Consider the following 26,290-nt stretch of genomic DNA (forward strand, 5'->3'; position numbering starts at 1 on the left):
ATAATATAATATAATATAAGTTATTTGAAGGGTTCAGAACCATAGTGGCCCAAGCGCCATTTACTGAATACGTAGAAAACAAGGGTTAAAATTAAGTTATTATCATAATTCAATGGAAACATATAGCAAGTAAAATGAAGTAAGTATACACATTAAATCTAAATGATGTCAATCTTCATTAAAGTATGGATGCATGTAATAAAAATTAAGAAACATGTTAAAGGAATTGTCATTGCACCAAATGAGTGGTCTCTGGACCAAAATGATCGTATTTTAATTATTTAAATACAATTTAAATTAAGTAACATATTAAACGATTTATCCTTCTATCAAACACGAATCTTCCCTGGATCAAATGTCCTATTTTAATTATGTAATTACTTTATATTTATTTCTAACGGGTGCAGCGGAGCGCACGGGTACGGCTAGTAATAATAATAATTGTTTCGGACAAGTGGAGGTATATCGACTATTGTCACAGTTACTTCGATAGATCGACTGGAGTTTGCTCATTGGAATACAAAATTAAATTGCAGTTATATTTTTCTATGGATACAGGACGGCCTTAAAATAACACGTAAAGGGCCACATGCGGCTCAAGGGCCGCAAGTTTGACATACCTGCTCTAAAATAAAACGAAATCTCTGAACCTAGAACATCACACAATTAATTAATACACAAAATGCGTCCTAGATGGCGTTGCTCAAGTCCATTCGATCTGATTGCGAGATGGTCGCATAATCTGTTGTGTTTGTGTGCAGTGTTGCCAACAGGACGGAAATTCCGTCAAAACTGACGGAATTTCATCGTAGCGGACTGGGGGCGACGGATTTTCTGGTGTAAATTACGATTTACATAGTCTTTTTACTTTTTAGCTCCTGTTTAATTTTTGTAGGAGCGCAGACGTAGACCAACCCAGCACATCAACTGCAGAACTAGAGGCAGATGATGTGGATGTATTATTAATATTATTTTAATCAAGATTTGTAAGGAAGTTGCGTTAATATTTCCTCATATTTGTATGTACATATATTGAGTGGTCTTTTTCTTTTACGGATTCTGACGGATTTCCTGGTGTTAGACTGACGGGGATACAATTTAGTGTTGGCGACACTGTATTGTGTGTTCGATTCAATAGTAACATGGCGGTGTGTATGTAAGTCAACGAGTTAGAATCTAACTCGTTGATGTAAGTTATTTATATATATATATTGTACACAAATATAAATTATCATGCCTCAAGAAATTAATCTGAAGAAACCAGGTGAAAACGCACTTAAGGCTGTAAAACTTATAGAAGAGTTACAGGTATTTAAAAAACCACCTGAACCGCATTCCGTTCCAAAAATAAGGTTGAAGAAGGTTTTGGATGAAGATACATACATTCAGGTTAGTAAGTTATGTTGTTTTTCATTTATGCAATTTGCATATTCGTTTTTATTTTGGATTGGCAATATTTAATTAGTAGGAGAGCTTGAACTGATAACTAATAATAAAATAATGACTAACCTTTTCAAACGAGTAATTAGACCTAAATCTCTTTTCAGGAAATGGGTCGAATTATTCAGAGAGACTTTTTCCCAGATTTGGAAAAATTAAGAGCACAGAATGCGTATTTGGAAGCTGTAGAAAGAAACGACGTAGAAAAATTGAGGGAGATTTATGCCAAGTACAGCTCTGGAAAACGTCCGCCAACAGAAAGATGTAAGTGTGTTGTCTTATTATTTTACTAGGCCTAGGCCTATATGTTATGGATACTGCGAAATCGGCTGTCTGGTTATTATGTTAGTGTAAATTATATCCGCATTTAATATTGTCGTCACGGTAGCCAATATTACAAAGTTGCGATCTCGGAGATACGAGATCTCTTTGTAGTAATTCTCCATAGAAGCTACACTAGGTAAAGGAGGCACAACTTTTTTTTCTTGATTGGCTTCTATGAGATGTAGGCCATATAATGGTAAACACATTGTTTTAGTTAACCACATCAACAAATACTTTCAACATTAAAATCCTTTGATAGTTACACTTATAAAATATTCTAATGCACTTTTACGTACCGGTAGCCATGTCATAGCCTATTCAGTAAAGAAACTCGGGTAATTTCATAGAAGACGGGCACTTTGTTGAATATAATACGTATTACCAACTTTTTTATTTCAGAGTTAAATGTTAGTGATCTTTTAGTGACTTTTACATGTTAGTTCTAGGTTTTTTATACTAGGTGTCGCCGTGATTTTCTTTTAATTTGTTTGGTTATAGTTGTCATTTGTTCTAGAATTTTCGTTAATTTTGAATGGATAATGACGTTATCAGTTGTTCTTGGTTGTTTGACGTGAGTGGTGTTATGTTGTGTCTGATGGCTAAAGCTATTGAAAGTTTGTCATTTTATGATTTTCTTTCGACTTGATTGGTTATAATTGTAATTTATTCTAGAATTTTCATTAATTTTGAATGGATAATGACGTTGCCAGTTGTTCCTGGTTGTTTGACGTGAGTGATATTACATTGTAGATTTGTCTGCATTTGTCTAATGCGCATCATCATGCTTACGAAAAGGCACTTTTCAGTGCCAATAATTTATTTTGTGTGCACAAGGTTGGAATTTTGAAGTAAGAGGGAAAGGAAGGAATCCGTGTTGTGATATTATTGATTAAATTTTGTGTCGATTTTGGTTTAGTTCTTTCGCTGGTGATTAAGGATTGTGTTGAATGTTGAGGAGAAAACTGTTTTTTCTGTGGTTTAAAGAAATTATTTACTGAATTTTCTGTAGATGTTATGGTGTAATAAGTGTTCGAAGAGAATTTCATTTAGTGTAAAGACGTGGTTTATTTATGCAAAGTTGACTGTACGACAAAGTGTTGGTTTAGTACTTTGTTGCCTGCATGGTTTAAGTTTAGACTGCCTTAAAGCCTGTGTCATTTATATTGGAAGTGAAGTGGTTGTCGATGAAGACGTCAATGAGAATTGAATTTTATTTGATAAGGTGATAAATTATGTTTTGTTTTGTGTTTTTGTGATTTTTAGGGATAAAGTGCGGTCGAAAACTATCAGAAAAGTACTACCAACTATGAAGTTCGAATGCCACGAAACGCCAAAAAAAATCAAAGGCGAAAAATTAAATATATTTTCATTTTTTGGAGGGCTTGTTCTTATTTAAAAATACGAATATATATTTGATTTTTCATCTTTGATTTTGCTATGTTTGGTGACATTTGGACTTCATAGTTGGTAGAACGGTTTTGGTAGTTTTCGTCAGCCTTGTTGGATTTTGCCCGTCTTCTAGGAAATTACCGAAACTCGGGAAGCCAGAAACTCCTCGCTTTTCTCTCCACTGTGCAGCACTCCACCCGTTGCCCTTGCCACCCCCCCTTCCCGGCCACTTTAAAAAATAAGATACATACCACGTTGCGAATCCAACTTTTATTTCATTTTTATTGTATTTTTGGCTAGGAAAAACTCTTCTTTTACGAAAATATAGAAGTAGGCCTAGTTCTTACTGCAGTATTGCTATGTAGTCTGTACACTGACTTCCTAATGTCATATTGGATTAATATAGCCTATTATAGTTGCCATGTTCCTAATAAATTTATAAAAACCACGGAATGCATAATATATATCCAAATTTACAACATTTTAAATCTCCCTTAGCCCCCAAAAATTCACTGTGTCAACAAAACTTTCACACATCATATATCACAACATATAATAAAATAACATTTCATACAGAAACCAAAAATATAATATTTTATACAACACAAAACGTTAAAAGAGTAGGCCTACACAAGAAATAAAGAGATATTATTCACCCACAACAAAATTGAAAACGACAGTCAGAACCACAAATTGTATGATTATAACATAAATCTAATCGACATGAATATCGTACTTGAAGACAAAAGTCAACTTTCCCATTAATTGAGTCTAAATGTCATACAAGTGCAGCTCTTAAACATGGTGCTAGTTTCGACCCAAGACTTTATAATAAAATTACAAACCATTTTCCAAATTTGAAATATTTTAAAATTGAAACTTTTAAAAAAAGAAATTTATGCAATTATTCATGATTAACAAATGTGTGTATTTTTTTACTTTTTATTTCTGTCGGCTATATTCATGTTTTTATAGAATATCACTGGTGTTCTTCAAAACTCAGCCTTAAGATTATGCCAAGGAGTACCAAAAACCACGTCAACTGTTGCCCTAGAAATTGAATGTAATATTCAACCACTCAGACACTATATATTACAAAAGGATCTAAAAATACATTTAAAATTGCAAGCCTCATCCAGATCTCAGATATTCTTCAAACTGTCAGATGATATCCTGTGTAATTTCTATAAAATAAAAAAAGAATAAATACCAATATATATCACAGACACACTCATTGCTAAAACTCCAGTTGTGAACGAAATCCCTCCATGGAAATGGGTGATTCCAGAACATAGCATACAAATTCTAGGAAATCATTCCAAAAGTGATCCTCCATACATTCTTAAGTTAGATGCAATGGAACTACTCTGCAGTACATATAAGGATCACCTTCAAATTTATACAGATGAATCTCTAAATCCTAATAATGGGACATCAGGAGCAGGGTATTATATTCCAAAATATCAAGAAAGTTATTTCATACCATGTTCATCCTCCTCCGTCTTGACACTGAATTTCTAGCTATTGATGCTGCTCTTTAGTGTGTTACTCAAATTTCTGAAAAATCTATTTGCATACTTACTGACTCTAAGGGGGCTATATTTAATATAATTAAATATGTACCAAACCTATATGCACATAGAATTATTCCAATTCAGAAACAACTAAGTAAACTAAAAGAACTCCAAAAGGAAATAACATTTCAATGGATACCTAGTCATTGTGGTATACCTGGAAACGAGAAAGTCGATAATATTGCAAAACAGGCAACATATTTGCAATCAAGACCTCTTCAAGTGATATCTCTATCCAATGCTTTTGCTTCAGTAAAGTCTCATTTTACAAACCTATGGATCAACAGTTGGCTCTCTTCTGACAAAGGAAAAATTTTACAGTCTGTACAAAAGAAACCAAATGACCTGGAAATGTACAAAAACTTGCCCAGACATGTTCAAACATTTTTAACAAGAGCCAGAACACGATTTCACATTTCTGATAATCCTACTTGTCCGTGGTGTAATAATCATGATGAAGATCTGGAACACATTCTTCTATACTTCCATCCATAAACCACAAAAGAAGTAAATTAAAATCATCAGTACCAGTTGCAGAAGACACAGCCCTGCAGTATATATATTGACTACACCCCACCTCTAGCTACTAGCAACAGGCATCATTTCTTGTGAAAAACAACAACTGAATAGACTACAGTGGACTATAGTGGACTTTATGTTGTCAGCAAACAGCTGGATACATTAAGAAGATTGATAGAATATCACTGGCTTCTGTCTGGTTGTGAATTTATATTGAATGTGTTTTTTTCTCTTTTTTCCCCCTTTTTTTTTGTGTTATTTATTGGTTTGCATTAAGTTACTTACTGTATTCAGTAAACTGTCCCTGTAAATTTTATGTTAACTTATAGTATTGATTAAGGCCACACTGTACACGAGCTCTTACGGTAGTGCCTAGAAACATTTTTGTTTTATAATTTTAGTTTGTCCTCACTAGTTAGCTAGCTAGTTAAATCAATTTAATATAGGCCTAAGTCAACTTCAGAAAACACGACTTCCAATATACAGTAAAATCATGCAGTTAATAGTAAAACAACTCTCCACATTTCTCCAAATTTTAGCTAAACTTAATCAAGTAATCCGTTGATCACACTCAACATAATGTTTTACCGCAACTACCCAACTTTAAAATGTCAAAAACGTTCAAATGTCAAAATACCCTACAGCACAACTCCTTCTATCATAATACCACCTCTTACGATGTAGTAACACATATCATATTTATTTATTTATTTTTATTTATTCGATCCCAGGTGGTGACAGGATTTTTTCTCGTTGCCAAACTTTCAGAACGGCCCCGAGGTTCACTCAGCCTCCTATAAAATGAGTACCAGGTCTTTCCCAGGGGTAAAAGGCGGCCAGAGCGTGGTGCCGACCACACCACCTCATTCTAGTGCCAAGGTCATGGAAAGCATGGGGTTCTACCTCCATGCCTCCCAAATGCCTTCACGGCATGTTACGGGGATACCTTTACCTTTTTTTTTTTTTACCTTTTTATTTATTTAATACTTTACACTTGAGCTACATTAGGCATTGCAGCCCGAAAGAGCAGAAGCTTGTGCTCGGGCACAGTTCAGATCAGTTATACAACATATATCACAAAATTAAGAGAGTTCATTGAGCACAATAACATTAATAAATGGTAAAATACATACAGCATGTAATAATAGGGTCTATATACAAATAGAAAATACAAAAGTACATAAATATTAGAGTATCAATTTTTAACTCAATTAGCTTAAAGAATTAAATAATTAATCTGATTTGTTTCTTAAATCTATGTGTGTTAAGTGTACTTAGCTCAGGGTAAGCTCTAATTAATGCATTATATATTTTGGGTCCAAAATTTCTGCTGTGTTTTAATCCAGCAGTTGTGTGGCATTTGGGAGTATTTAGAAAGAAATCATCATAGCCTATACACATGAAACATACAAATATCTAAATAATATGCGTCTAGAACATAGCAAACAAAATAGGGCCAGAACTAGAAATCTGTTCCTACTCACAAAGTAAGTTTAGTAGGAAATATCATAAGTATGGCAACTAATGACCATGGGTTAGTATACTACGGGCATAGTATCGAGATATGACGTGAAGGAAATGACGACATATGGTGGTTGAAGAGGCGTGAGACATAAGAGAAGAAAGAAAGAAAGAAGAAGACAGAAGAGCCCTCTAATAAAAGTATATAAGTCAACGACTTGTTTCACTTCTTACCAGTGTTGTTGTTGTTGTTGTTTTCTAATGCCAGGTGTTTGACAATAAAGTCATTTGACCTCTTGCACTCCAATATTTTTCAAAGATATTATCATGACCAGCCAATGAACCACAGATTTTGAGGTGTTCCGAATCCATTTCTTGGTTTGAGTTGCACAATGGGCAGTTAGGGGACTGATATATTCCAATTCTATGCAGGTGTTTGGCCAAACAATCATGGCCTGTTGCCAATCTAAATGCAGCTACAGACGATTTTCGTGGTAAATCGGGAATTAACTGTGGATTTTGATGCAGAGAGTTCCATTTTTTCCCTTGGGATTGTGTTATCAAATTTTGTTTGTTGAAGTCTAAGTATGTAGATTTAATAAATCTCTTCACAGAGTAATACGTAGATTTAGTAACAGGTCTGTAAGTAGCAGTGCTGCCCTTCTTTGCTAAAGCATCCGCATTCTCGTTTCCCAGGATTCCACAATGGGATGGTATCCATTGGAATACAATTCTTTTATTGAGTGATATTAATTGAGAGAGCATTTTAGTTATTTCTTCTGTTTGAGATGAAGGTGTGTGTTTAGAGACTATTGATAGAATAGCTGCTTTGGAGTCTGACAATATAACTGCATTCCTAAATTTATTGATGTGGTACAGAAGATTCCTGAGACTTTCACTTATTGCAATGATTTCACCATGAAAACTTGTTGTTCCATATCCAAGTGATCTATAAACTGAGAAGAGACAGCACGTAACACCTGCACCGGCACCTTGTTCTCTGGAGATCAAGGATCCGTCGGTGTATAAATGAAGCCAGTTTTGTGAAGGGTACCTAATATTAATTGTCTCTAAAGACAATTGTTTCAGTATTTACTTCTGATTTCAGTATTTCTTCTGTTAAATTTAGATTATGTTCTATATTTAATAGAGTTAAAGGGTTTGGTTTAATTTGTAAGTGTTCTTTTAAATTCGGATATTGATTTACTGTTTTAATTCTTCTTACCAATGTTTATTTGAACCATTCTCGCATTGACCCCTTGTGAAAAGACTTGCTTTCCCCCCCCCCACTCTTTTCCCATCACCCTAATGCTTATTGCAGTGGAGGAAAGTGCGGTATCAGTCTAGCTTATATGGAGAATTACCAATCATAACTTGCTCGTCACATCCACATCTGGATTTCTTTGTTTATATTGCCTCTGTTCTTGACTGCCACAGATTTTTAAAAGGAGAGCTGTTAATGTCTTAATTGTGAGCTAACTTTTGATGCATTGGTTCATAACAGATGCAAGTCCTGCAACATTCGAGACACCGTTGGATGCCAGGAGGGAGGATGACCCCCCGCAGACTGAGCCAAACTCTGATAAGAATGAGCCGTTGGTGGGGGACACCGAGTCTGTGGTGCAGGAGGAAGCGATATCTTCCCAGGACACGAACAAACGTAAGATGCTCTTTGATACAAAGCCTTCCAGAGACCTAGTACTAATTTCATAGAAAGCTGAATGGTTGTAGAAATGCTATGTGAACCTTGGAAGTAACTTCAGTTCCGTCACTTCACAGCCTGCCACTCTGCCACCAGAGCCAATTCTATTATCTGAAGTAATGCTGATGTTATCAGTAAATAGAAATGGACTTTAGAAAATCCTTGACGAATTTTGGTGCACCTTATCACTTGCGCTTCTTAACACTTGACGCCCAATTTGCATCACATTGCACATTCTTACTTCCAGCGCATTCGTTTTGAATGGATGTAAAAACTGGAATAGCTTTAAAAGAATTATTACAATGAAATCTGTATTAAACGACTAATTGATAGTTCCATGTGAAGTTGGTCTTTTACAGGTATGGTTACTTGATTGATAGGAGGAGGCTTTTTTTTTACATTAATAAATTAAACTACTGTACATATAAAAAATAAAAGAACTTGGAATGTATTGTTAATTATAATAAGTTGTGTACAGAATTTTATTCTCTAACGGTCTTACTAATAAAACCCCTATATACAGACGTTTAACTGTCTTATACCTATACAATGAGTAGCTCGTTTATACGTCGTGTGTAAATTCCTTACTAATAATCACTACATACGTCGTGTATAACAGTACAACTGTTACACAGCTACGTCATAGTTTCGTCATTACTTCATTACGAAAGGTAATAGAATATCTGAGGTTCTCTATTGCATCCGGTAGAGCGCTCTAGTGTGGTGTGTTAAATATCGATAGTACAACTGGCTCTAATCGATTACCACACTATATTTTGGTCAAAGAGTACAAGCTACAGCAATATTATTCTAATAATTCTATGATCTTTGGTTTGTTCTTCTGTGGTTACAAGGTAACCATCATCATAAAATGACAGTCGATGTTAAAGGGGCGGCCATTTTTCCCTATATACAACGCTTAAGCAAGGAGTTTCGTGTATATAACTACTGCAAAGCAATTCCCATTGTATAGTTACAGCCTGTTTATACGTCCATAGCTTATTCACGATTTATTAGTAACATTTTCTGTCTCAACTCTGCATAAGTCTCGTATAAAAACTATACACGGTTTATTAGTAAGACTGTAAGTCATTACTTCTGCTTTAGGAAATCATAACTGTTGTTGTTGTTGTTATCTAATGCCGGGCTTTGGCAACGAAGCCATTAGCGTTCTTTCTCTCCAATATTTCTCTGTGGTGGCTCCATCAGGTAGAACTTCACAGGTTTGTAGAGGGAAATCATAACTTGAATTCTGCGTCATTTTATTTTTTCTCTACAGTTTCATTCTGTTGCTTTCAAAACATTAAGAAAGCCATTTGTATGTTCTCCAGTCACTTTAAACGGAATTCCACTCAGTTATAATACTTTGCTTTGATTTTAAAATTAATATATTGTCACATTTAAATTTTCGTGCTAATTTTGTTCCAGATAAACCACTTTCACTTTCACAAATCACTCGATCCTCAAACAATAGTAAATTTCTCATTTTACTGAATATTTTTTTACTTGTAACAATTTTAAACAGTACCACAAGAAATGAAACTGTTAAACTTTAAGTGCATATTTTTCTTTAGCAACATTCTTTCGTGGCATATTTAAGTGCATATTTCTCTTTAGTGGCATATTTACTCGCTCACAACACCATATCACACTCTCCATTCCTAAACACAGAACATCCTTCTACTCTTCATCTTTCACCGTCTCTGCAGCTCATCTCTGGAACTCTCTACCACAACATGTCAGAGACTGTCGGACATGGTCTAGTTTCAAAAATAAATTAAAATTGCACTTTTTGAATTAGATTCCTTTCAGTTATAAGCCCTTTTCTCTGCCATAGTTTTGTAAAAATATAGGCTATATATTTCTTTTTCCTTCCTTTCCCCTTTTTTGTTCTCTTTATCAGCCGATGAATTTATTATCATAGCCTTTTTATCATGAATTTTATTTAATTTTCGTATTTCTTTTCTTTTTTATTATTATTTTATTACATTCCATTTTGATATATTCTTCCTTATGTTTTTCCATATTAAACATTTGTATTATGTATGGTTGTGAAACTTGGACTCTCACTCTGAGAGAGGAACATAGGTTAAGCGTGTTTGAGAATAAGGTGCTTAGGAAAATATTTGGGGCTAAGCGGGATGAAGCTACAGGAGAATGGAGAAAGTTACACAACACAGAACTGCACGCATTGTATTCTTCACCTAACATAATTAGGAACATTAAATCCAGACGTTTCAGATGGGCAGGGCATGTAGCACGTATGGGCGAATCCAGAAATGCATATAGAGTGTTAGTTGGGAGACCGGAGGGAAAAAGACCTTTAGGGAGGCCGAGACGTAGATGGGAGGATAATATTAAAATGGATTTGAGGGAGGTGGGATATGATGATAGAGACTGGATTAATCTTGCACAGGATGGGACCGATGGCGGGCTTATGTGAGGGCGGCAATGAACCTTCGGGTTCCTTAAAAGCCATTTGTAAGTAAGTAAAACATTTGTATTAAATGAGTTGCTTTCACTATATTCCAGTGTATTTTACTTTCTTTTTTTTTTTCTATTATGGTACTATTTTCGTGCTGTTTAGTGTCGATTTTATTATGCTATTATTATTATTTTTTTGTAATATGTTAGTATTCTGTTCTTTAACTTTTTGTTAAATTTTAACTGCTTGTATACTTTGTGACCTGGTAGAGTGTAAGAGAAGGCCCTATGGCCTTAACTCTGCCAGTATAAATAAAGAATTATTATTATTATTATTATTATTATTATTATTATTATTATTATTATTATTATTATTATTTAAGTGCATTTTTCTCTTTAGTGGCATATTTAAATGTCTATTCTTTAGTGGCATATTTATTGTAAGTACGTATTTCTCTTTAGTGGCATACTTAACTGCATATTTCTTTTCAGTGGCATATTTAAATGCACATTTAAATTCATACCGGTATTTGGTTCATAATATCTTTGAAAAATATTGGAGTGCAAGAGGTCAAATGACTTTGTCAAATGCCTGGCATTAGAAAACAACAACAACAACATATATAGTTCATAAAAATGCGATGTCTAATTGTAACCAGTAGAGATAGAATTTAATGCGTTATTTCGTGTTTTTTAGCTTTATATTTTTGTAATTTTACATTTTTGTAATGTTATGTTTATTGGTGGTGGTGATGATGATAATTGTTATGGAAACCTATCCTTTTGTGTGCAGAGGAAGTAAAGGCGACCTTGGACGTGTATCTGAACTCCCACACAAGCGAGGATAACCAGAGTTTCCAAGAAATCATGAGGGAAGCAGATCTTAAACACAGACAAAAGGTATGTAGCTTTAGTAGAATAACTGCACAGTTGCATATCTTCTATCTGGTTATAACTAGGGGAAACCCGGGCAAAGCAGATAAGCCAAGAATAAACAATGCCACAGACTATATTTTGGTGTTCCAGAAATAAAAACTTCGTGACTTTGGTTGTGACACATGTTGTCCACATATCTAAAAAACAGCAATTCGTTTCTCGTACCTATGGAGAGTGATATGATTTGAGAAAGAAAATATAGTTAATTATTCGCTTTGCCCGGGTACACAGGCAAAGCAAATAATTAACCCGGGCAAAGTGAATATCCCTATAACATTTTCACCTTTCTATTTAATTCCTATTCACTAATAATAAAATTAAATCAACACATAAACACCATGTTAATGAGTGTAATTGATGTATTGAATATTTCGTCAATCCCTGAAGATGCTGACATCACAGAGGTGGTTGATTCTGAGTGAGCATTAACTGTTTCTTCAGCCGCTGAAGAAGCTGGCACCGCAGAATTTGTTAAATCTGAGCCAGCTGTCGTTTCGCTGATTTCTGTCTCAAGTGGGCGATCTGTAAGTTCATCTGGAGCAAACTCTTCATCAACAAACACATTATGGTTGTATGGCCAGATAGCGGAACCACTGATTGGAAGATTTTACTTCTTCAAGTGCTTTCTTCATGTCTTTTTCCGACCATTTGGCTTGCTCCGTCTTCCTCTTGAAAAATTAAACCATCTGAAAACATATTACGACCTTTTAAGTAAAAATTAAGATCAGTGTTGCTGATTTATAATTTAATTACTGTGACTTAATGCCTCCACTATGTAAAATTATCTAACACTCTTTATTACAATAGACAAATATAACAGCTGCCACTTATATAGGGGATAAGTTATCCACTTTACCCTATTTACTTTGTCCGCAGATGCCACTTCGCTTTTCATTTAAGGTTATACAAACATAAATGTCAATAATCTTCTTCGTAAGTACAGCATTTTAGAACTAATTCTATTGCCTATATATTACTATCACATAACAAAGATTTTCTGCAGTACTGTATGTTGTACATATGTTTCTCTTACCTTGAAATATTTTAAGAAAACAGTCAATTTTCTTCAAACACACGCTGACTTCTTCTCTCACTAGCTAGAATGACGACAAGTCAGTTCCAGCAGCAAAATCTGGTAGGGATTCTTTTGCCCGGGTCTCCCCTATATAAAATCAGTCACAGTCCACATATGTACAAAGCAACCATATTAGTTCCATACATTTTGCAGTGAACTCTGCTTTTGAAAGACTTGCTGACTTTAATACAGTCATGTAAAATTCACTTTCTGAGTGATGTTTATCAACACAACCTTTCAGTTCACGAAATCCTGAAATTAACTCACTCTGATTCAATTCCTTAAGAGAATGAAGTTTCCTAAAAATCGATCAGGAGAGATGGGTTAATTTTCTGTAGCAATACAGGTTTGGGATGTAGGCTAGCAAACCCTTTAAAATCTCCCTTGTTGGATCTTGAGACATCAGTATATTGACTTTCATAAACATCTTAGAAGCAGCTTGCCTAAAAGACACTTAAAGAGCAGCTGCTTGTCTGATATTATCGCCGCGCTCTCATGGTTAACATTCGGCAGGTCTTTGAGCGGCTTCGTTCATAACATTTAGCAGGTCTTTGAAATTTAATTGCGTTATTGTTTTCAATTTCTTATGTTGCCGCTGTAATCACTCGCCTCAATTTCAATATTGCAACCAATAAGCTGCTTCCATTATTAAATAACACCTACTTGTCTAAGCCACGTGGACTAAAACCGAGGTTGCATTGTTTTGTGCTGAGGACGAACATTAAGGTATGTGACTAAAAATTATTATTAAGAGTTAAAAATGTGAACATACTCGTATATGAAATAATAATAATAATAATAATAATAATAATAATAATAATAACAGCCATTTAACAATATAACAAACTAGTGCTTATTCTTATTGAGGAAGTAGACGTGACAACGTGACGCTTAGAGTGAAACCTACAGAGCAACAATCAGTCGGCAAAATTATGTTTTAAAAGAACACCGCACATTATTGTATGATGCCGACATGTTAACCATGAGAGCGCGGCGATAATAATAATAATTCTAATTTATAGACATCAGCTCAAAGAATTTTGAGTGACCACAAGGGTCCTGAATACAATAAACATGTACAATAATGTGATGTGATACATTAAAGAAAAAAGAGAGTTAATTGTTGAAGGCAAATATAAGTTGATTAATTCAAATAGAGATGATGATGTAATATTTGAAGAGAATCCTTGATAATATTTATAAGAATAGACATTACATAATCAAAAGAAATGTGAAGTTCCTTAAGATAATTCCACGTGAATTTTGTGATTGAACCTCTACTGCCAAACAGCAAACCAATGACGGACCATTGTTTAAGAGGGACGTTGTACTTTTGAGAAAGATACGGCAGACAAGGTTCATATATGGTTTTCTTCTCAATATCAACTTCGGTGGCCTGATTTAGGTTCCTTTCGAAACGGATAGAAGGGTCAAGAACAAGAGCCCGTTTTAAGCGTCCGTTGATAGCAATAATGTCTGCCCGTCTAAAAGAACCATCTGATGATACACAATGTACTTCCTCATGAATCTCCCAATTTAAAGTTTTTAACGATATCGCCAAAGCATGTCGTACACGATGATGTCTAGCATTGATCAGCAGCTCGCCTTTGGGGCATTGTCCAAGCACGTGTCCAAGTGTTTCAAGCTCGCTACAGTCTGGATGACGGCAGCAGGTTGTGCTTAGAGTTCTGCCCGGTATTGCGCGAACCGCCGAAATATTGCTTGGCATTTTTAAAGCATTGGTCCATTCTGAGGAAGATAGGCCCTTTCGATTGCTTACCCATGAGTTAGCCTTGGGGAGATCACTATAAACAATAACCCCTTTACCACACAAGGTATGGTTTGTCCAAGTTTGGAATGCGTCATTTCTTAAGTGTTTACGAATTTTACGACCTGACCAGTTGATAGCATCAATAGCTGTGATATTCAATTTTGACAGAGCAGAAACTTTTTCACTTACAAGGTCCCTAACATTGTGGAGATGGGAGTCATCAACACGAAGAAGAGTATTACAGATATTTATGTGTTGCACATAAGCTTCCCAAGATGCTTTCATTAACGAAAGACCACGATATTTTTTAGGGGAGTAAAGCATTCCGTCTGGGCAGTCATGAGGAAGACCAATAAGCTCTTTGCATGCTCCTCTGGTAACATTATCTACATCATTAAGAAATTTGGTTTTGATTTGGTAGAGTGGAGCACACTGTAAGGGATAAGTAAGAGTGGGGCAGAGATATTGATTCATAATCGTTACCTTCTGATCAGGTTTTAATAAAGGGGAGAGACAGAGTTCAGAGATATTTTTACTGAATGTGGCAAAAACTGCACATTTATCAAAAACGATTTCATCATTAAAATTAATACCAAGGTATTTAATGCGGTCATTAGGATTAGAAATGGATTGAATGAGCGAACCATTAGCGGACATGACATTAAACTGGGATAGGACACCACTTTTAATCGCTATTAAATTGCACTTGCTAGGGTTAATAGCCAAACCAAGGGTAGAAAGGTTACTTTCTGCTAGACTAATCATTTTCACTACTTGAAATCAAAGCAATGTCATCAGCAAAAGCAACGGCAGAGAGATTGTCTAGAGTAGGATCTAATGAAAAACCATGGGCGTGCGATACTTCATTATCAGTAAGGTAGATAACACCCTGCTGTATAGTTCTGAACTCTGATGGCAGTTTTCCTAATTCTTCATAAAGAAAATGAGAAGTAGATTTGATTCTTCAAGTTTGGTTGTCAGTTCAACGATGTACTGAAAATGTTCCTTCAAGAAAATTGCTTGACAGTTGGCAGCAGAAACTTCTTCAGAACTTACAGATATAAAATAGTTCATACCACAGTTTGCATGTACGTTCGTTGTGTTCAATAAAGTTCAAAAATTATTTTTATGGCATGAAATCACAATTCGCGGAAATTTGCGATATTCCTAGAAAAATGACAAAATTAGCGACATTAAAAGAAAAGGCAAAATTTTCTTAAAAGTTCGCATTATGGAAGTGAATTTTGCGGGTCCCTTCTCATGTATGTGCTAATTTTTACTTGTAATAGCGGTAATATCAGAAATTGCAAAATATGATAGTTTGCTCCAAATTAATTTAAATAAAAAAACCATTTTTAATTTTTCCTGCATTATATTCAGTGAGATGTAATACTCCTTCCAGTTTGGTTGGCTTTATAAAGCTGAAGAAGATTCCAAAGAAGAACAGAAAGATATATTGAAGCTACCTTCAATTGAAGAACAAGCAACCAATGAGAAGAGGCCTCTCATGGTCGATACCTGGGGGTACACAAACAAGAACTACATCATGTATGTACCTGATGGTGAGTGTGAAAAGCTTACTTTTCTTTGTATTATATAAGCAAGCAGGTGATTTGCAAGACAGTCCTTATCCATCATAGATGATTTTTCCACTAAACATGAAAATCTTGTAACACAAGCAATTTGAGTGTTCAATGAAAGGAACTTGTTGTGGTATAAAATTACAATGAAATGAATTGCTTGCAGATGTTTCATAAACACTCTCCTAAAAGTTAGTGTCATTTCAAATAGGGGCTAAAGCAGGGAGATGCACTATCACCTTTACTTTTTAACTTCGCTTTAGAATATGCCATTAGGAAAGTTCAGGATACCAGGCAGGGTTTGGAATTGAACGGGCTACATCAGCTTCTTGTCTATGCGGATGACGTGAATATGTTAGGAGAAAATACACAAACGATTAGGGAAAACACGGAAATTTTACTTGAAGCAAGTAAAGCGATCGGTTTGGAAGTAAATCCCGAAAAGACAAAGTATATGATTATGTCTCGTGACCAGAATATTGTACGAAATGGAAATATAAAAATTGGAGATTTATCCTTCGAAGAGGTGGAAAAATTCAAATATCTTGGAGCAACAGTAACAAATATAAATGACACTCGGGAGGAAATTAAACACAGAATAAATATGGGAAATGCGTGTTATTATTCGGTTAAGAAGCTCTTATCATCCAGTCTGCTGTCCAAAAATCTGAAAGTTAGAATTTATAAAACAGTTATATTATCGGTTGTTCTCTATGGTTGTGAAACTTGGACTCTCACTCTGAGAGAGGAACATAGGTTAAGGGTGTTTGAGAATAAGGTGCTTAGGAAAATATTTGGGGCTAAGCGGGATGAAGTTACAGGAGAATGGAGAAAGTTACACAACGCAGAACTGCACGCATTGTATTCTTCACCTGACATAATTAGGAACATTAAATCCAGACGTTTGAGATGGGCAGGGCATGTAGCACGTATGGGCGAATCCAGAAATGCATATAGAGTGTTAGTTGGGAGACCGGAGGGAAAAAGACCTTTAGGGAGGCCGAGACGTAGATGGGAGGATAATATTAAAATGGATTTGAGGGAGGTGGGATATGATGATAGAGACTGGATTAATCTTGCACAGGATAGGGACCGATGGCGGGCTTATGTGAGGGCGGCAATGAACCTTCGGGTTCCTTAAAAGCCATTTGTAAGTAAGTAAGTCATTTCAAATAACATTTTGGAAAAGGTCAGTTTTGTAGCAAACTGGAGGAAAGGGACAGTTTTGACAATAAACTCATCGGGTTAGTATAGTTTTGAAACCGAAAAATCAGTCTCAAATAATATTTATTAATGTGATGTAATTTCTTAATGATCTCTTTAACTGCGTTTATCTTTGTTTCTTATAGTTTAGAGCAGTGTTCCGCAACCTTTTTCTACTCGCGGCATATCCTAGACAGGTCTAGGCTCAACACGGCACACCAAAATGTTAATCCCCTCAAAAATACATGTGACTCTGCTGATGTAATTACGTAATGCAATGACATTTACTATTATTATTATTATTATTATTATTATTATTATTATTATTATTATTATTATTATTGTTGTTATTATTGTCATTATTATTATAAAACAAATATAGACTCTTGCATTTATTAACAATTTATGAACTGTAATTCACTGTAGAAAGTTCACATTTCTATTACTTATACTAAAGTAAATAATCCCTCTTAGCCCCAAATATCTTCTGAAGCGCCTTATTCTCAAAGTAATCAAACTAGTTTCTTGGTAATACCAAATTCAATAAGAATATCATATAAAACTTCTCTCTTAACCGAGTCATATGCCTTTTTGAAATCTATGAATAACTGATGCACTGTACCCTTATACTCCCATTTTTTCTCCATTATCTGTCGAATACAAAATATCTGGTCAATAGTTGATCTATTATGCCTAAAACCACACTGATGATCCCCAATAATTTCATCTACATATGGAGTTAATCTTCTCAAAAGAATATTGGACGCATTGCATTCTTCACCTGACATAATTAGGAACATTAAATCCAGACGTTTGAGATGGGCAGGGCATATAGCACATATGGGCGAATCCATAAATGCATATAGAGTGTTAGTTGGGAGGCCGGAGGGAAAAAGACCTTCAGGGAGGCCGAGACATAGATGGGAAGATAATATTAAAATGGATTTGAGGGAGGTGGGATATGATGATAGAGAATGGATTAATCTTCCTCAGGATAGGGACCCATGGCGGGCTTATGTCAGGGCGGCAATGAACCTCCGGGTTCCTTAAAAGCCAGTAAGTAAGTAAAGTAAATAATTCTACTCATACTTTCAAGGTGATACTTGGGCCTGCTTATCTGCACACAGCTGGCTGATCCACGGTAGAATCGTTGACAATGCAAGCCTGATTTCTTCATCGATGAATTTGAGTCTCTTCCTCTTTAATGTTTTAATTTCAGTTAACGTCGAGAAGCCCAGTTCACACATATATTATGTAGTTGAAAATGACAATAACATATTAACTGTCATCTCAGAGATAGCCGGTATTCACTCCTTATTAACAACCAAAATGTTTCCAAAGGCACTTCGAGAAGTTCTAATTTCAATGTTCTTATGTAGGAGAAGTGTAGTGTGCTCTGATCCCATTTCCTGACACAAAACAGAAAAAAGCAGCATATTTAGGGACTGAGGTTTGATAAAGTTTACGACTTTTACTACTTTGTCCATCACAATGTTCAGAGGAAATAGCAAAACAATGAGACAATGATTATGAGATAGACCTACTTCACGTATTTAGCCATGAATTCTTTAACTCGGCCAGACATAGAAGCGGCTCCATCTCTAAAACATTAATGCAATCCTCCCATGTTAATTCATTACGGACCACATATTCAATAGTTATTCGAAACATTTCTTCACCCCAGCCTCATGGTCTAGTGGTCAGAGCTTCTGGCTATAGTTCATGAGGTCCCGGGTTCGATTCCCGGTTAGAGCACAGGAATTTTTCCTTAAAGGGGATTATTCCTGTGTTCGTCCATGGTCTGGAATTTAGGTTAAGTTTAGATTTAAGACCTCTCCTGGCACTGCATTATCATAATCATCCTATCACATCATCGGGGTAATGTAACTCTGCCTTCCAGGCGCCCCAACCTCAGAAGTGGGTTACAACTAAGCCACAGCCAGGAGAGAAGACCAGAAATGTCGAAAAGACAACCTGGTGGCATTGGATAAAAAAAAAAAACATTTCTTCACCGGTTGCTCATTCGGGCAGTTTGCACAAAAAAAATTGTAATTACATCCCCGTCAATGTACCGAAAATAGGAAAGAAGTTATGCTTGACCGCTAATATTGGTGGACTGGTCGGTCTGAAGTGAGAACTTCTGACTGCTCTTTATTTTATCCTTCATAATGTCTTGGATGTCATTGGCCATGTCATTAAGTGGGCGGTTAACTATATCAGCAGAGAGAGGAATTTAATTTTAATTAATTTGATTAATTTCTTACAATAATAGGTAAAAGTTCGCATAACACCTTTCACCTTGTGGAGGCACACCGGTTGCGGAACACTGGTTTAGAGGATCCACCACCATCCCTGTTTTCTTTAGAGAAAAGTTGAGTGTACTTAAATGTTTCCGGCTTAAGTTTTGGGCAAGGTGCGACCTGTCTCTCTACAACTCTGGATACACACACCTGCCACATCTGCTCCAATCTGTTGCGAATGTTTCGTCCTTTCTTCGATATATGAAGACTTGTAATTGACTACAATCAACTCAGTTTAATCACAGTTTAGTATATACAGTTGCGAAGCTTGGGATGATTTTTTGCATTTCTCGCGATAATTGCTAGCCGCTTGGAGCGCTGTGAGTACTAGGAACAATAGACTGTGTCACTGGCATCGTGATCTAATACAGGCCGTAAGGCAGACCATGTGACTCACTTAACCTTTTTATCTTCTCAGGCTTAACCCAATCATGAAGGATGGCTTTTAACTCATATAAATTAGTTGGAATCCATAAAGAATAACATATATTTCTTTAAAATGTAATGTAATTGCAATAATAAAATTTAAAGCAATGATTATGAGACACTTCAGACATAATTCACTTGCGAGTTAAGGTGAAATATTTTTGATGTGAAAATTACGTTGTTTGTATGTGTAATACCTTCCTTTATTTGAATTAAATATTGCGAAATTCTTGTACATTCATTCATGCACGATTTAATAATTTTCAGTTGCACCACCCGAATATTTAGATATGTTGAAATTATAGGTTATGTTTACTGAACCGTTACTTCAATATTCGCATTTATACATTATAATTAAGCATAATGTCATGTATAATACGCTGCACATTCAATTTGTCTGTATTTTAATACTACAATTGAGTACGTACTGAATTATTGTATTTATCTACTTCCTAAGAGACGAAGTAACACAATTGTACATACAGTAATTTCATAGGAGTGGTATGGTAAATTTTCTATCTACAATTAAGGAAGGTAGATGTGCTAAATTAAAATCACAACATAAATTCTTTTTTATTAAACCTCAAAATAGCTTCCATTCTAAACCTAAAATGTTGATGCGAATAGATTATGTAAACATGTAAAATTCTCTTCACAATAAAATAACACAGTTTTGTAATTATTTCTACAACAAATTATGCAATAAGAAGTAAACGGAACTTATGGACACATTGCACTAAATAAAACTTAGTAATGATACGCAATGAAGTTATATAATATTTCATTGAGCTCCATACACTGAAATAAAAAACCCAAACATACATTATCGTCTGATCAGGAAAGGATCTGTGCTGAGGTTGTAGTAGCGATCCTGGTGGTCAGCAACTATCTATGTTTGCATATTTATTAAGTATTGAGCTTCGCAACTGTATATACTAAACTGTGGTTTAATGTTATCTTGTAATATCTCTCAGGAACTGATTTTTGTATATTTTGTATATGCTGCGACCATTCTACAATCCTGTTTCATTTATCTGCAAACACATTGTATCTGGTGCTTGTACTTTACGAATTTAAGTCTGATGACATTGCCATATGATGCCCTTGCTCTGCACACAACTCCTTCCTCTAATACAAGTTCTCAATTATTGTTTCATTACATCCTACCAATACGTAATTATACTACCTCATATATATAAATAGTTTCCTTATGACAATTGTTAATGTTTTATTCTATTTTAACCTATTTTAGCTAATGAAACATATGCACTACTGATATATATATATATATATATATATAGAGTGTTTGCGAGGTGGTGGTAAAACTTTCAGGGATGATGGCGAAGGGCACATGTATCAACTTGAGATAAGGAAACCTGATCCGGAAATGACTGAGTCGGAAGTTATAAGCAAAAATAATTGTGTGGAAATGGAATTGTAATTTGGCAACACGTGCCCTCCTTCCCTTAACCTTTGGAACAGTCGTGGAAAGATGGTATGGGCCAGATGTCTCCTATGTGGGTACTTGTCCCGATACAATCTGTGAGCTTGTCTACTGTTCCCATTGGCTCATCCGTATTCGAAAATCAGGTCTGCATATTCTGCTCTCGTGTACTCCTCCATTTCACTAGGACTGATCGACTGGACACTGCAACTTGTACACATACACTGCTGTCTACAGACGTGCGTATCAGGACCGACCATGTCCGTTACACATTACGCTATCTTCATTGCTTTGGTGTAGTTTCCTGTCCCCATTCCTCAGACAGCGCACTGAATGGAATACTGTAAATAGACAACGTAAACAATGTCAGATAAATACACATAAATAAGGTGTACAGAAATAAAATTATCCACACAACTATTTTTGCTCGTAACTTTAGACTTGGTCATTTCCGGACTAGGGTTCCTTATCTCAAATTGATACATGTGTCCTTCACCATCATCCCTGAAAGTTTGTAACACCACCTCGGAAACACCCTGTATTTTGTTTTTTCACTTAATACATACTTCACTGTTTGTTCCCATTATATAATGTACTCTGCAGGTTCACTTAATTAGGGTTGCCATGTTTTGATAAGCAAAAAAGAAGACACTTCATCGACACCTCTTTCCAAACAAATCGCTATCATAGAACATATATAGTATGTAGACTATTGAAGCTGAGAATTATTGCTATTTTGTAGTAGTAATTTTCTTAACCTGAAATAAAAAAATAATACAAACAAATGGAATTGCTTATAATTTAATCTTTATAACAATGAGTCTATTTTTTCCACAATAAAACTTCTTCACAATATCCGAATCTGGGAATGTTGTCTTCAGTAGGCAGATGTGCACGCCATCACGTTGTAACTATTGTGGTGTTTAACAGTGGAAAGCAAAAGTTCCTTCTGCAACAGTTACTTCATCTTCCAATTTTTTGCCTGGTTGTAGAACTTTCTTCTCTTGAACTGCTCTTTTGTGTTTTTCACAATTCAGATGAGGTTGCAAATCAAGTCCTCCTTTATTCGACACTGACACAAATGTCCCGGCTTTACATTCCTTGTATTCACCTTCGAAATCATCTCTACCTCTTTGGAAACAAAGATACTATTCTTCTGTAACTCGGCAGAAATGTAGACCTACACTTTCTTTTTGGCATTTCTTCTCGTAGAAACTACAAGCATGCACAGCACAACAAAAAACCGTTATGAAAATCGACAGCCGGTAAGTAATAGTAACCAAAAGATGACATATAGTACCTAGTGGCAATAGTTTTAAACACAAGACTCAAGCTGTCAAATATTACAAAAATAAAATATCGATAATATCGTTGTCAAAGAGTACAGAAAGGGAAGTTCATGAGAGCATTTAAAGTGGAGTGGACTAAAGCATTATACTGGTGACAGACTACAGTCACTAATCGCGATTAGCATTATCGTGATTAGCTCTGATAGCGATTACTGAAAATGTGATGACGCACTAGGTCACGCTTGATCCTGTCTGGCCAACAGCTGAATTACCATAGAGGAAATAATTTTCTCTATGTATATACGTATATGTTTGTTTCCTTCCTGGACAACACCTAAAGTTCGTACTTTCTTTTGATGTTTGTTCATTGTTTTTTCTCCCCTTTTTTTTTTTTTTTTTTTTTTTTTTTTTTTTTTTTGCAGCTTGATATGGAAATTTACTTGTTAAAATTGTTATATGCTTTACAATGTAAATTGATACAATTTATATTATTTTGAAAAGAGATTTTATAACCTATAAAATTTATATCATCATGGCAAAAATGTATATTATTTTGTAATTAAACATATTTTTAAACTCAACCATAACCTCAACGATAGTGACGTAATGGAGACTGAAATTGGAAATCTCAAAAAGAAACCAGTTCCAGTTTGTAATCCATTATTTATTGAAATGAAACATCTTTCAGCAGCCTTCTATTGCTCTCTCTCTCTCCCTCTATATATATATATATATATGAAATATGAATAATTCGTCTGTCACTTGTTAATATATTTCTATTTACTTTTCTCACATCTGCATTAAATTTCTCCACTACGTCTAATAGTTGCCAAATTCATTTTCTAACCATTCATTTTCGTTTCTATTTCATATAATACAATGGAAGGGGTAACAAAATTCCACAGCAGAAGCTATCACGATTCCTAAATAATATAAATCAAGGTGATTCGAAACCAAAGATCACTAAAATGTTAGTTTTGTCCACTGGGCCGTGCCTCAGCGTGATTATCTAGTTCTGGGAACAGGATTTAGCTCCTGATCGCGATCAGAACGGTGACACACTACAAACCCAATTGAGATTAGGTCGATAATCGTAATTAGTCACTGTAGTCTGTCACCAGTATTACTTAACTGTAATAATTAGAAGGTTCCCAGTTACAACAAAGTAACTGTTATAAACGTTTGAGGCATTTCCTTCACTAGTAATGTCGTATTTTAAACTTAACCTAAAAACCTGGACAATTAGCCAAAATCTAAAAACCCGCCTGGACGAAAAATGTAACCCTGAAAAAGAGGACATGTCCGGATAAACCCGGACATATGGCAACCCTAACTTAATTGATCTGATGATGGTTCCTTTGAACCGAAAATGTTTATTATTATCTTGTAATGTGTGTAAATAGCATCTGTGCATTCAGTCACATTTGTATACTGATAGTTTGACGGTTGTAACAATAAATTTGAATATTATTACATGTACGTCTTGATTTTACAATGTTGTTGCAGGTGTGTCACTGACTCCTGAAGAGGAAGTAGAGTTGGCAAAGCGGAGACAAGAAATTGTTCATTTGAACACGCGGCTCACAAGAAGTCCGTTTGATGAACGGCAGAATAAGGAGACCATACACCAGCTGGCCCAGTCACAAGCGCACTCCTTGGAAGGAAAGATTGGCGTGGATGGGAAGGAGCTTACACACTCAGAGACACCCAAAGTTAACGGGTTCAGTTTCGTCAAGACTCCCTCTCCTGCTCCAGGTAGAGCTGCTAATGTATCGTCATTATCATTTTTGTTTTTGAGGACCAGCCTGCAATCCAGGCCTAGATACACTACAACTTCTTTTTCCTATTTTCACCTCTTTGTTACTTACTTTGTGTCATAGAGACACTTTGTACTATGAAGAAAAACATACAGTCCACTCTGGATCTAGTGAACTTGGTTATAGCTAAGATATTTCCATTCTTAAATATATTGGCCTCACTTGATACATTTTTATTTATAATTTTATAATATCACTGTTATTAAATTTTCACTCAAGTAATTATGAATGTAAATAAATTTCACTCCAAGACGATGACATAATATGTATTATATTACTCCTAATTTTCAGTGGCGTAGCGTCATTGTAAGCTAAAAAGCTCAGCTTCCCCAGTTAATAATAATTTCATAATAAACCTGCAGTGTATGGACAAAATGATTTATTAATTTTAATAGAATTTAATTTACGCGTTAAATATTGTGATGTGGCAGCACAGGATGATTTGTGATGCAGCAGTAAACAAGAAGCCTGCACACACCAGCTTCCAAGCAGACTGGTTTCTTACACTCATTCTTCTGTGTAACCCACCCCGCAGATTTTCCATCCCTTTCTAGCTAAACTATCCTGGTCGCAAGTCTCGCAAGAAGCTAGCTTTGACATAGAAAATAAGTAGTTTCCAAGTTATCCCTTTTCGTCAGTTGTGTTCAGTTGAAGTGTTAGTGTGCATTGTGGCTGATATAATAAATAATGAGTGAAATAACAGTTCCTGACAGCAATTTACTTGAATTTTTACGACAATTCTATTATCAAGACTGATTACGAACAAAAGTGTGATCTAAAAAACAAATGACCGACTCTCTTGCTGTCAATGAAGGACACAACCAAAACACAGATGCATACTTACGTAATGATACTAATACTGTACCTATTGACCGTTAATATTGTGATTCCTCTAACTATGACAGGGAGTGAGCTAATGTTATACGTATACGTGTCCATTTGTTAGAGATATATGTAAACCGTGAAATCATATTGTACTACGTACCATTTTGGGCGGCAGGGTAGCTCAGTTGGTAGAGCAGCTGGCTACGGACTGAAAGGTCCGGGGTTCGATCCCAGGTGGTGACAGGATTTTTTCTCGTTACCAAACTTTCAGAACGGCCCCGAGGTTCACTCAGCCTTCTATAAAATTGAGTACCGGGTCTTTCCCGGGGTAAAAGGCGGTCGGAGCATGGTGCCGACCACACCACCTCATCTAGTGCCGAGGTCATGGAAAGCATGGGGCTCTACCTCCATGCCCCCCAAGTGCCTTCATGGCGTGTTACAGGGATACCTTTACCTTTTACTACGTACCATTTGAGGTCATGCCTTACTGGTGTTACTTACGAGGTTCCAACCAATCTTTGACTGCTAACTTGACATTGACTACTATTTATTTTAAGACTATATTTTTGTAATACGTTTTCTCATATTGCATGAAAGACAACTTGAATTAGCTTCCCCTGCTCAAAATTTCATGTTACGCCACTGCTAATTTTCATTATTGTAATATAAAATATCCTATTATTGCAATGTTTCCGCGAAAGAATGGATTAAAACCAAACAAATGTCAGATGATACTTGACTATGACTCAGCTGACTATATGTTTGTTGAAACACACTTTTCTCAACAACTG

General features: G+C 35.5%; 1 protein-coding gene across 1 annotated transcript in view; it reads left to right on the forward strand.

Annotated features, from left to right (window-relative positions):
• Positions 1-1,125: 1,125 nt before the first annotated feature.
• The window catches only part of Es2 (ess-2 splicing factor homolog), a 34,736-nt gene continuing 9,571 nt past the window's right edge, over positions 1,126-26,290 (forward strand). Inside the window, exons 1-6 of the mRNA XM_069822892.1 lie at positions 1,126-1,389; positions 1,548-1,704; positions 8,212-8,367; positions 11,627-11,733; positions 16,018-16,177; positions 24,364-24,612. Coding sequence (XP_069678993.1) covers positions 1,234-1,389; positions 1,548-1,704; positions 8,212-8,367; positions 11,627-11,733; positions 16,018-16,177; positions 24,364-24,612 — 985 coding nt within the window. The 5' untranslated portion in view covers positions 1,126-1,233. The remainder of the gene's footprint in view (positions 1,390-1,547; positions 1,705-8,211; positions 8,368-11,626; positions 11,734-16,017; positions 16,178-24,363; positions 24,613-26,290) is intronic.

This window comes from Periplaneta americana, chromosome 4, assembly GCF_040183065.1.
Source record: "Periplaneta americana isolate PAMFEO1 chromosome 4, P.americana_PAMFEO1_priV1, whole genome shotgun sequence".
Lineage (NCBI taxonomy): Eukaryota > Metazoa > Arthropoda > Insecta > Blattodea > Blattidae > Periplaneta > Periplaneta americana.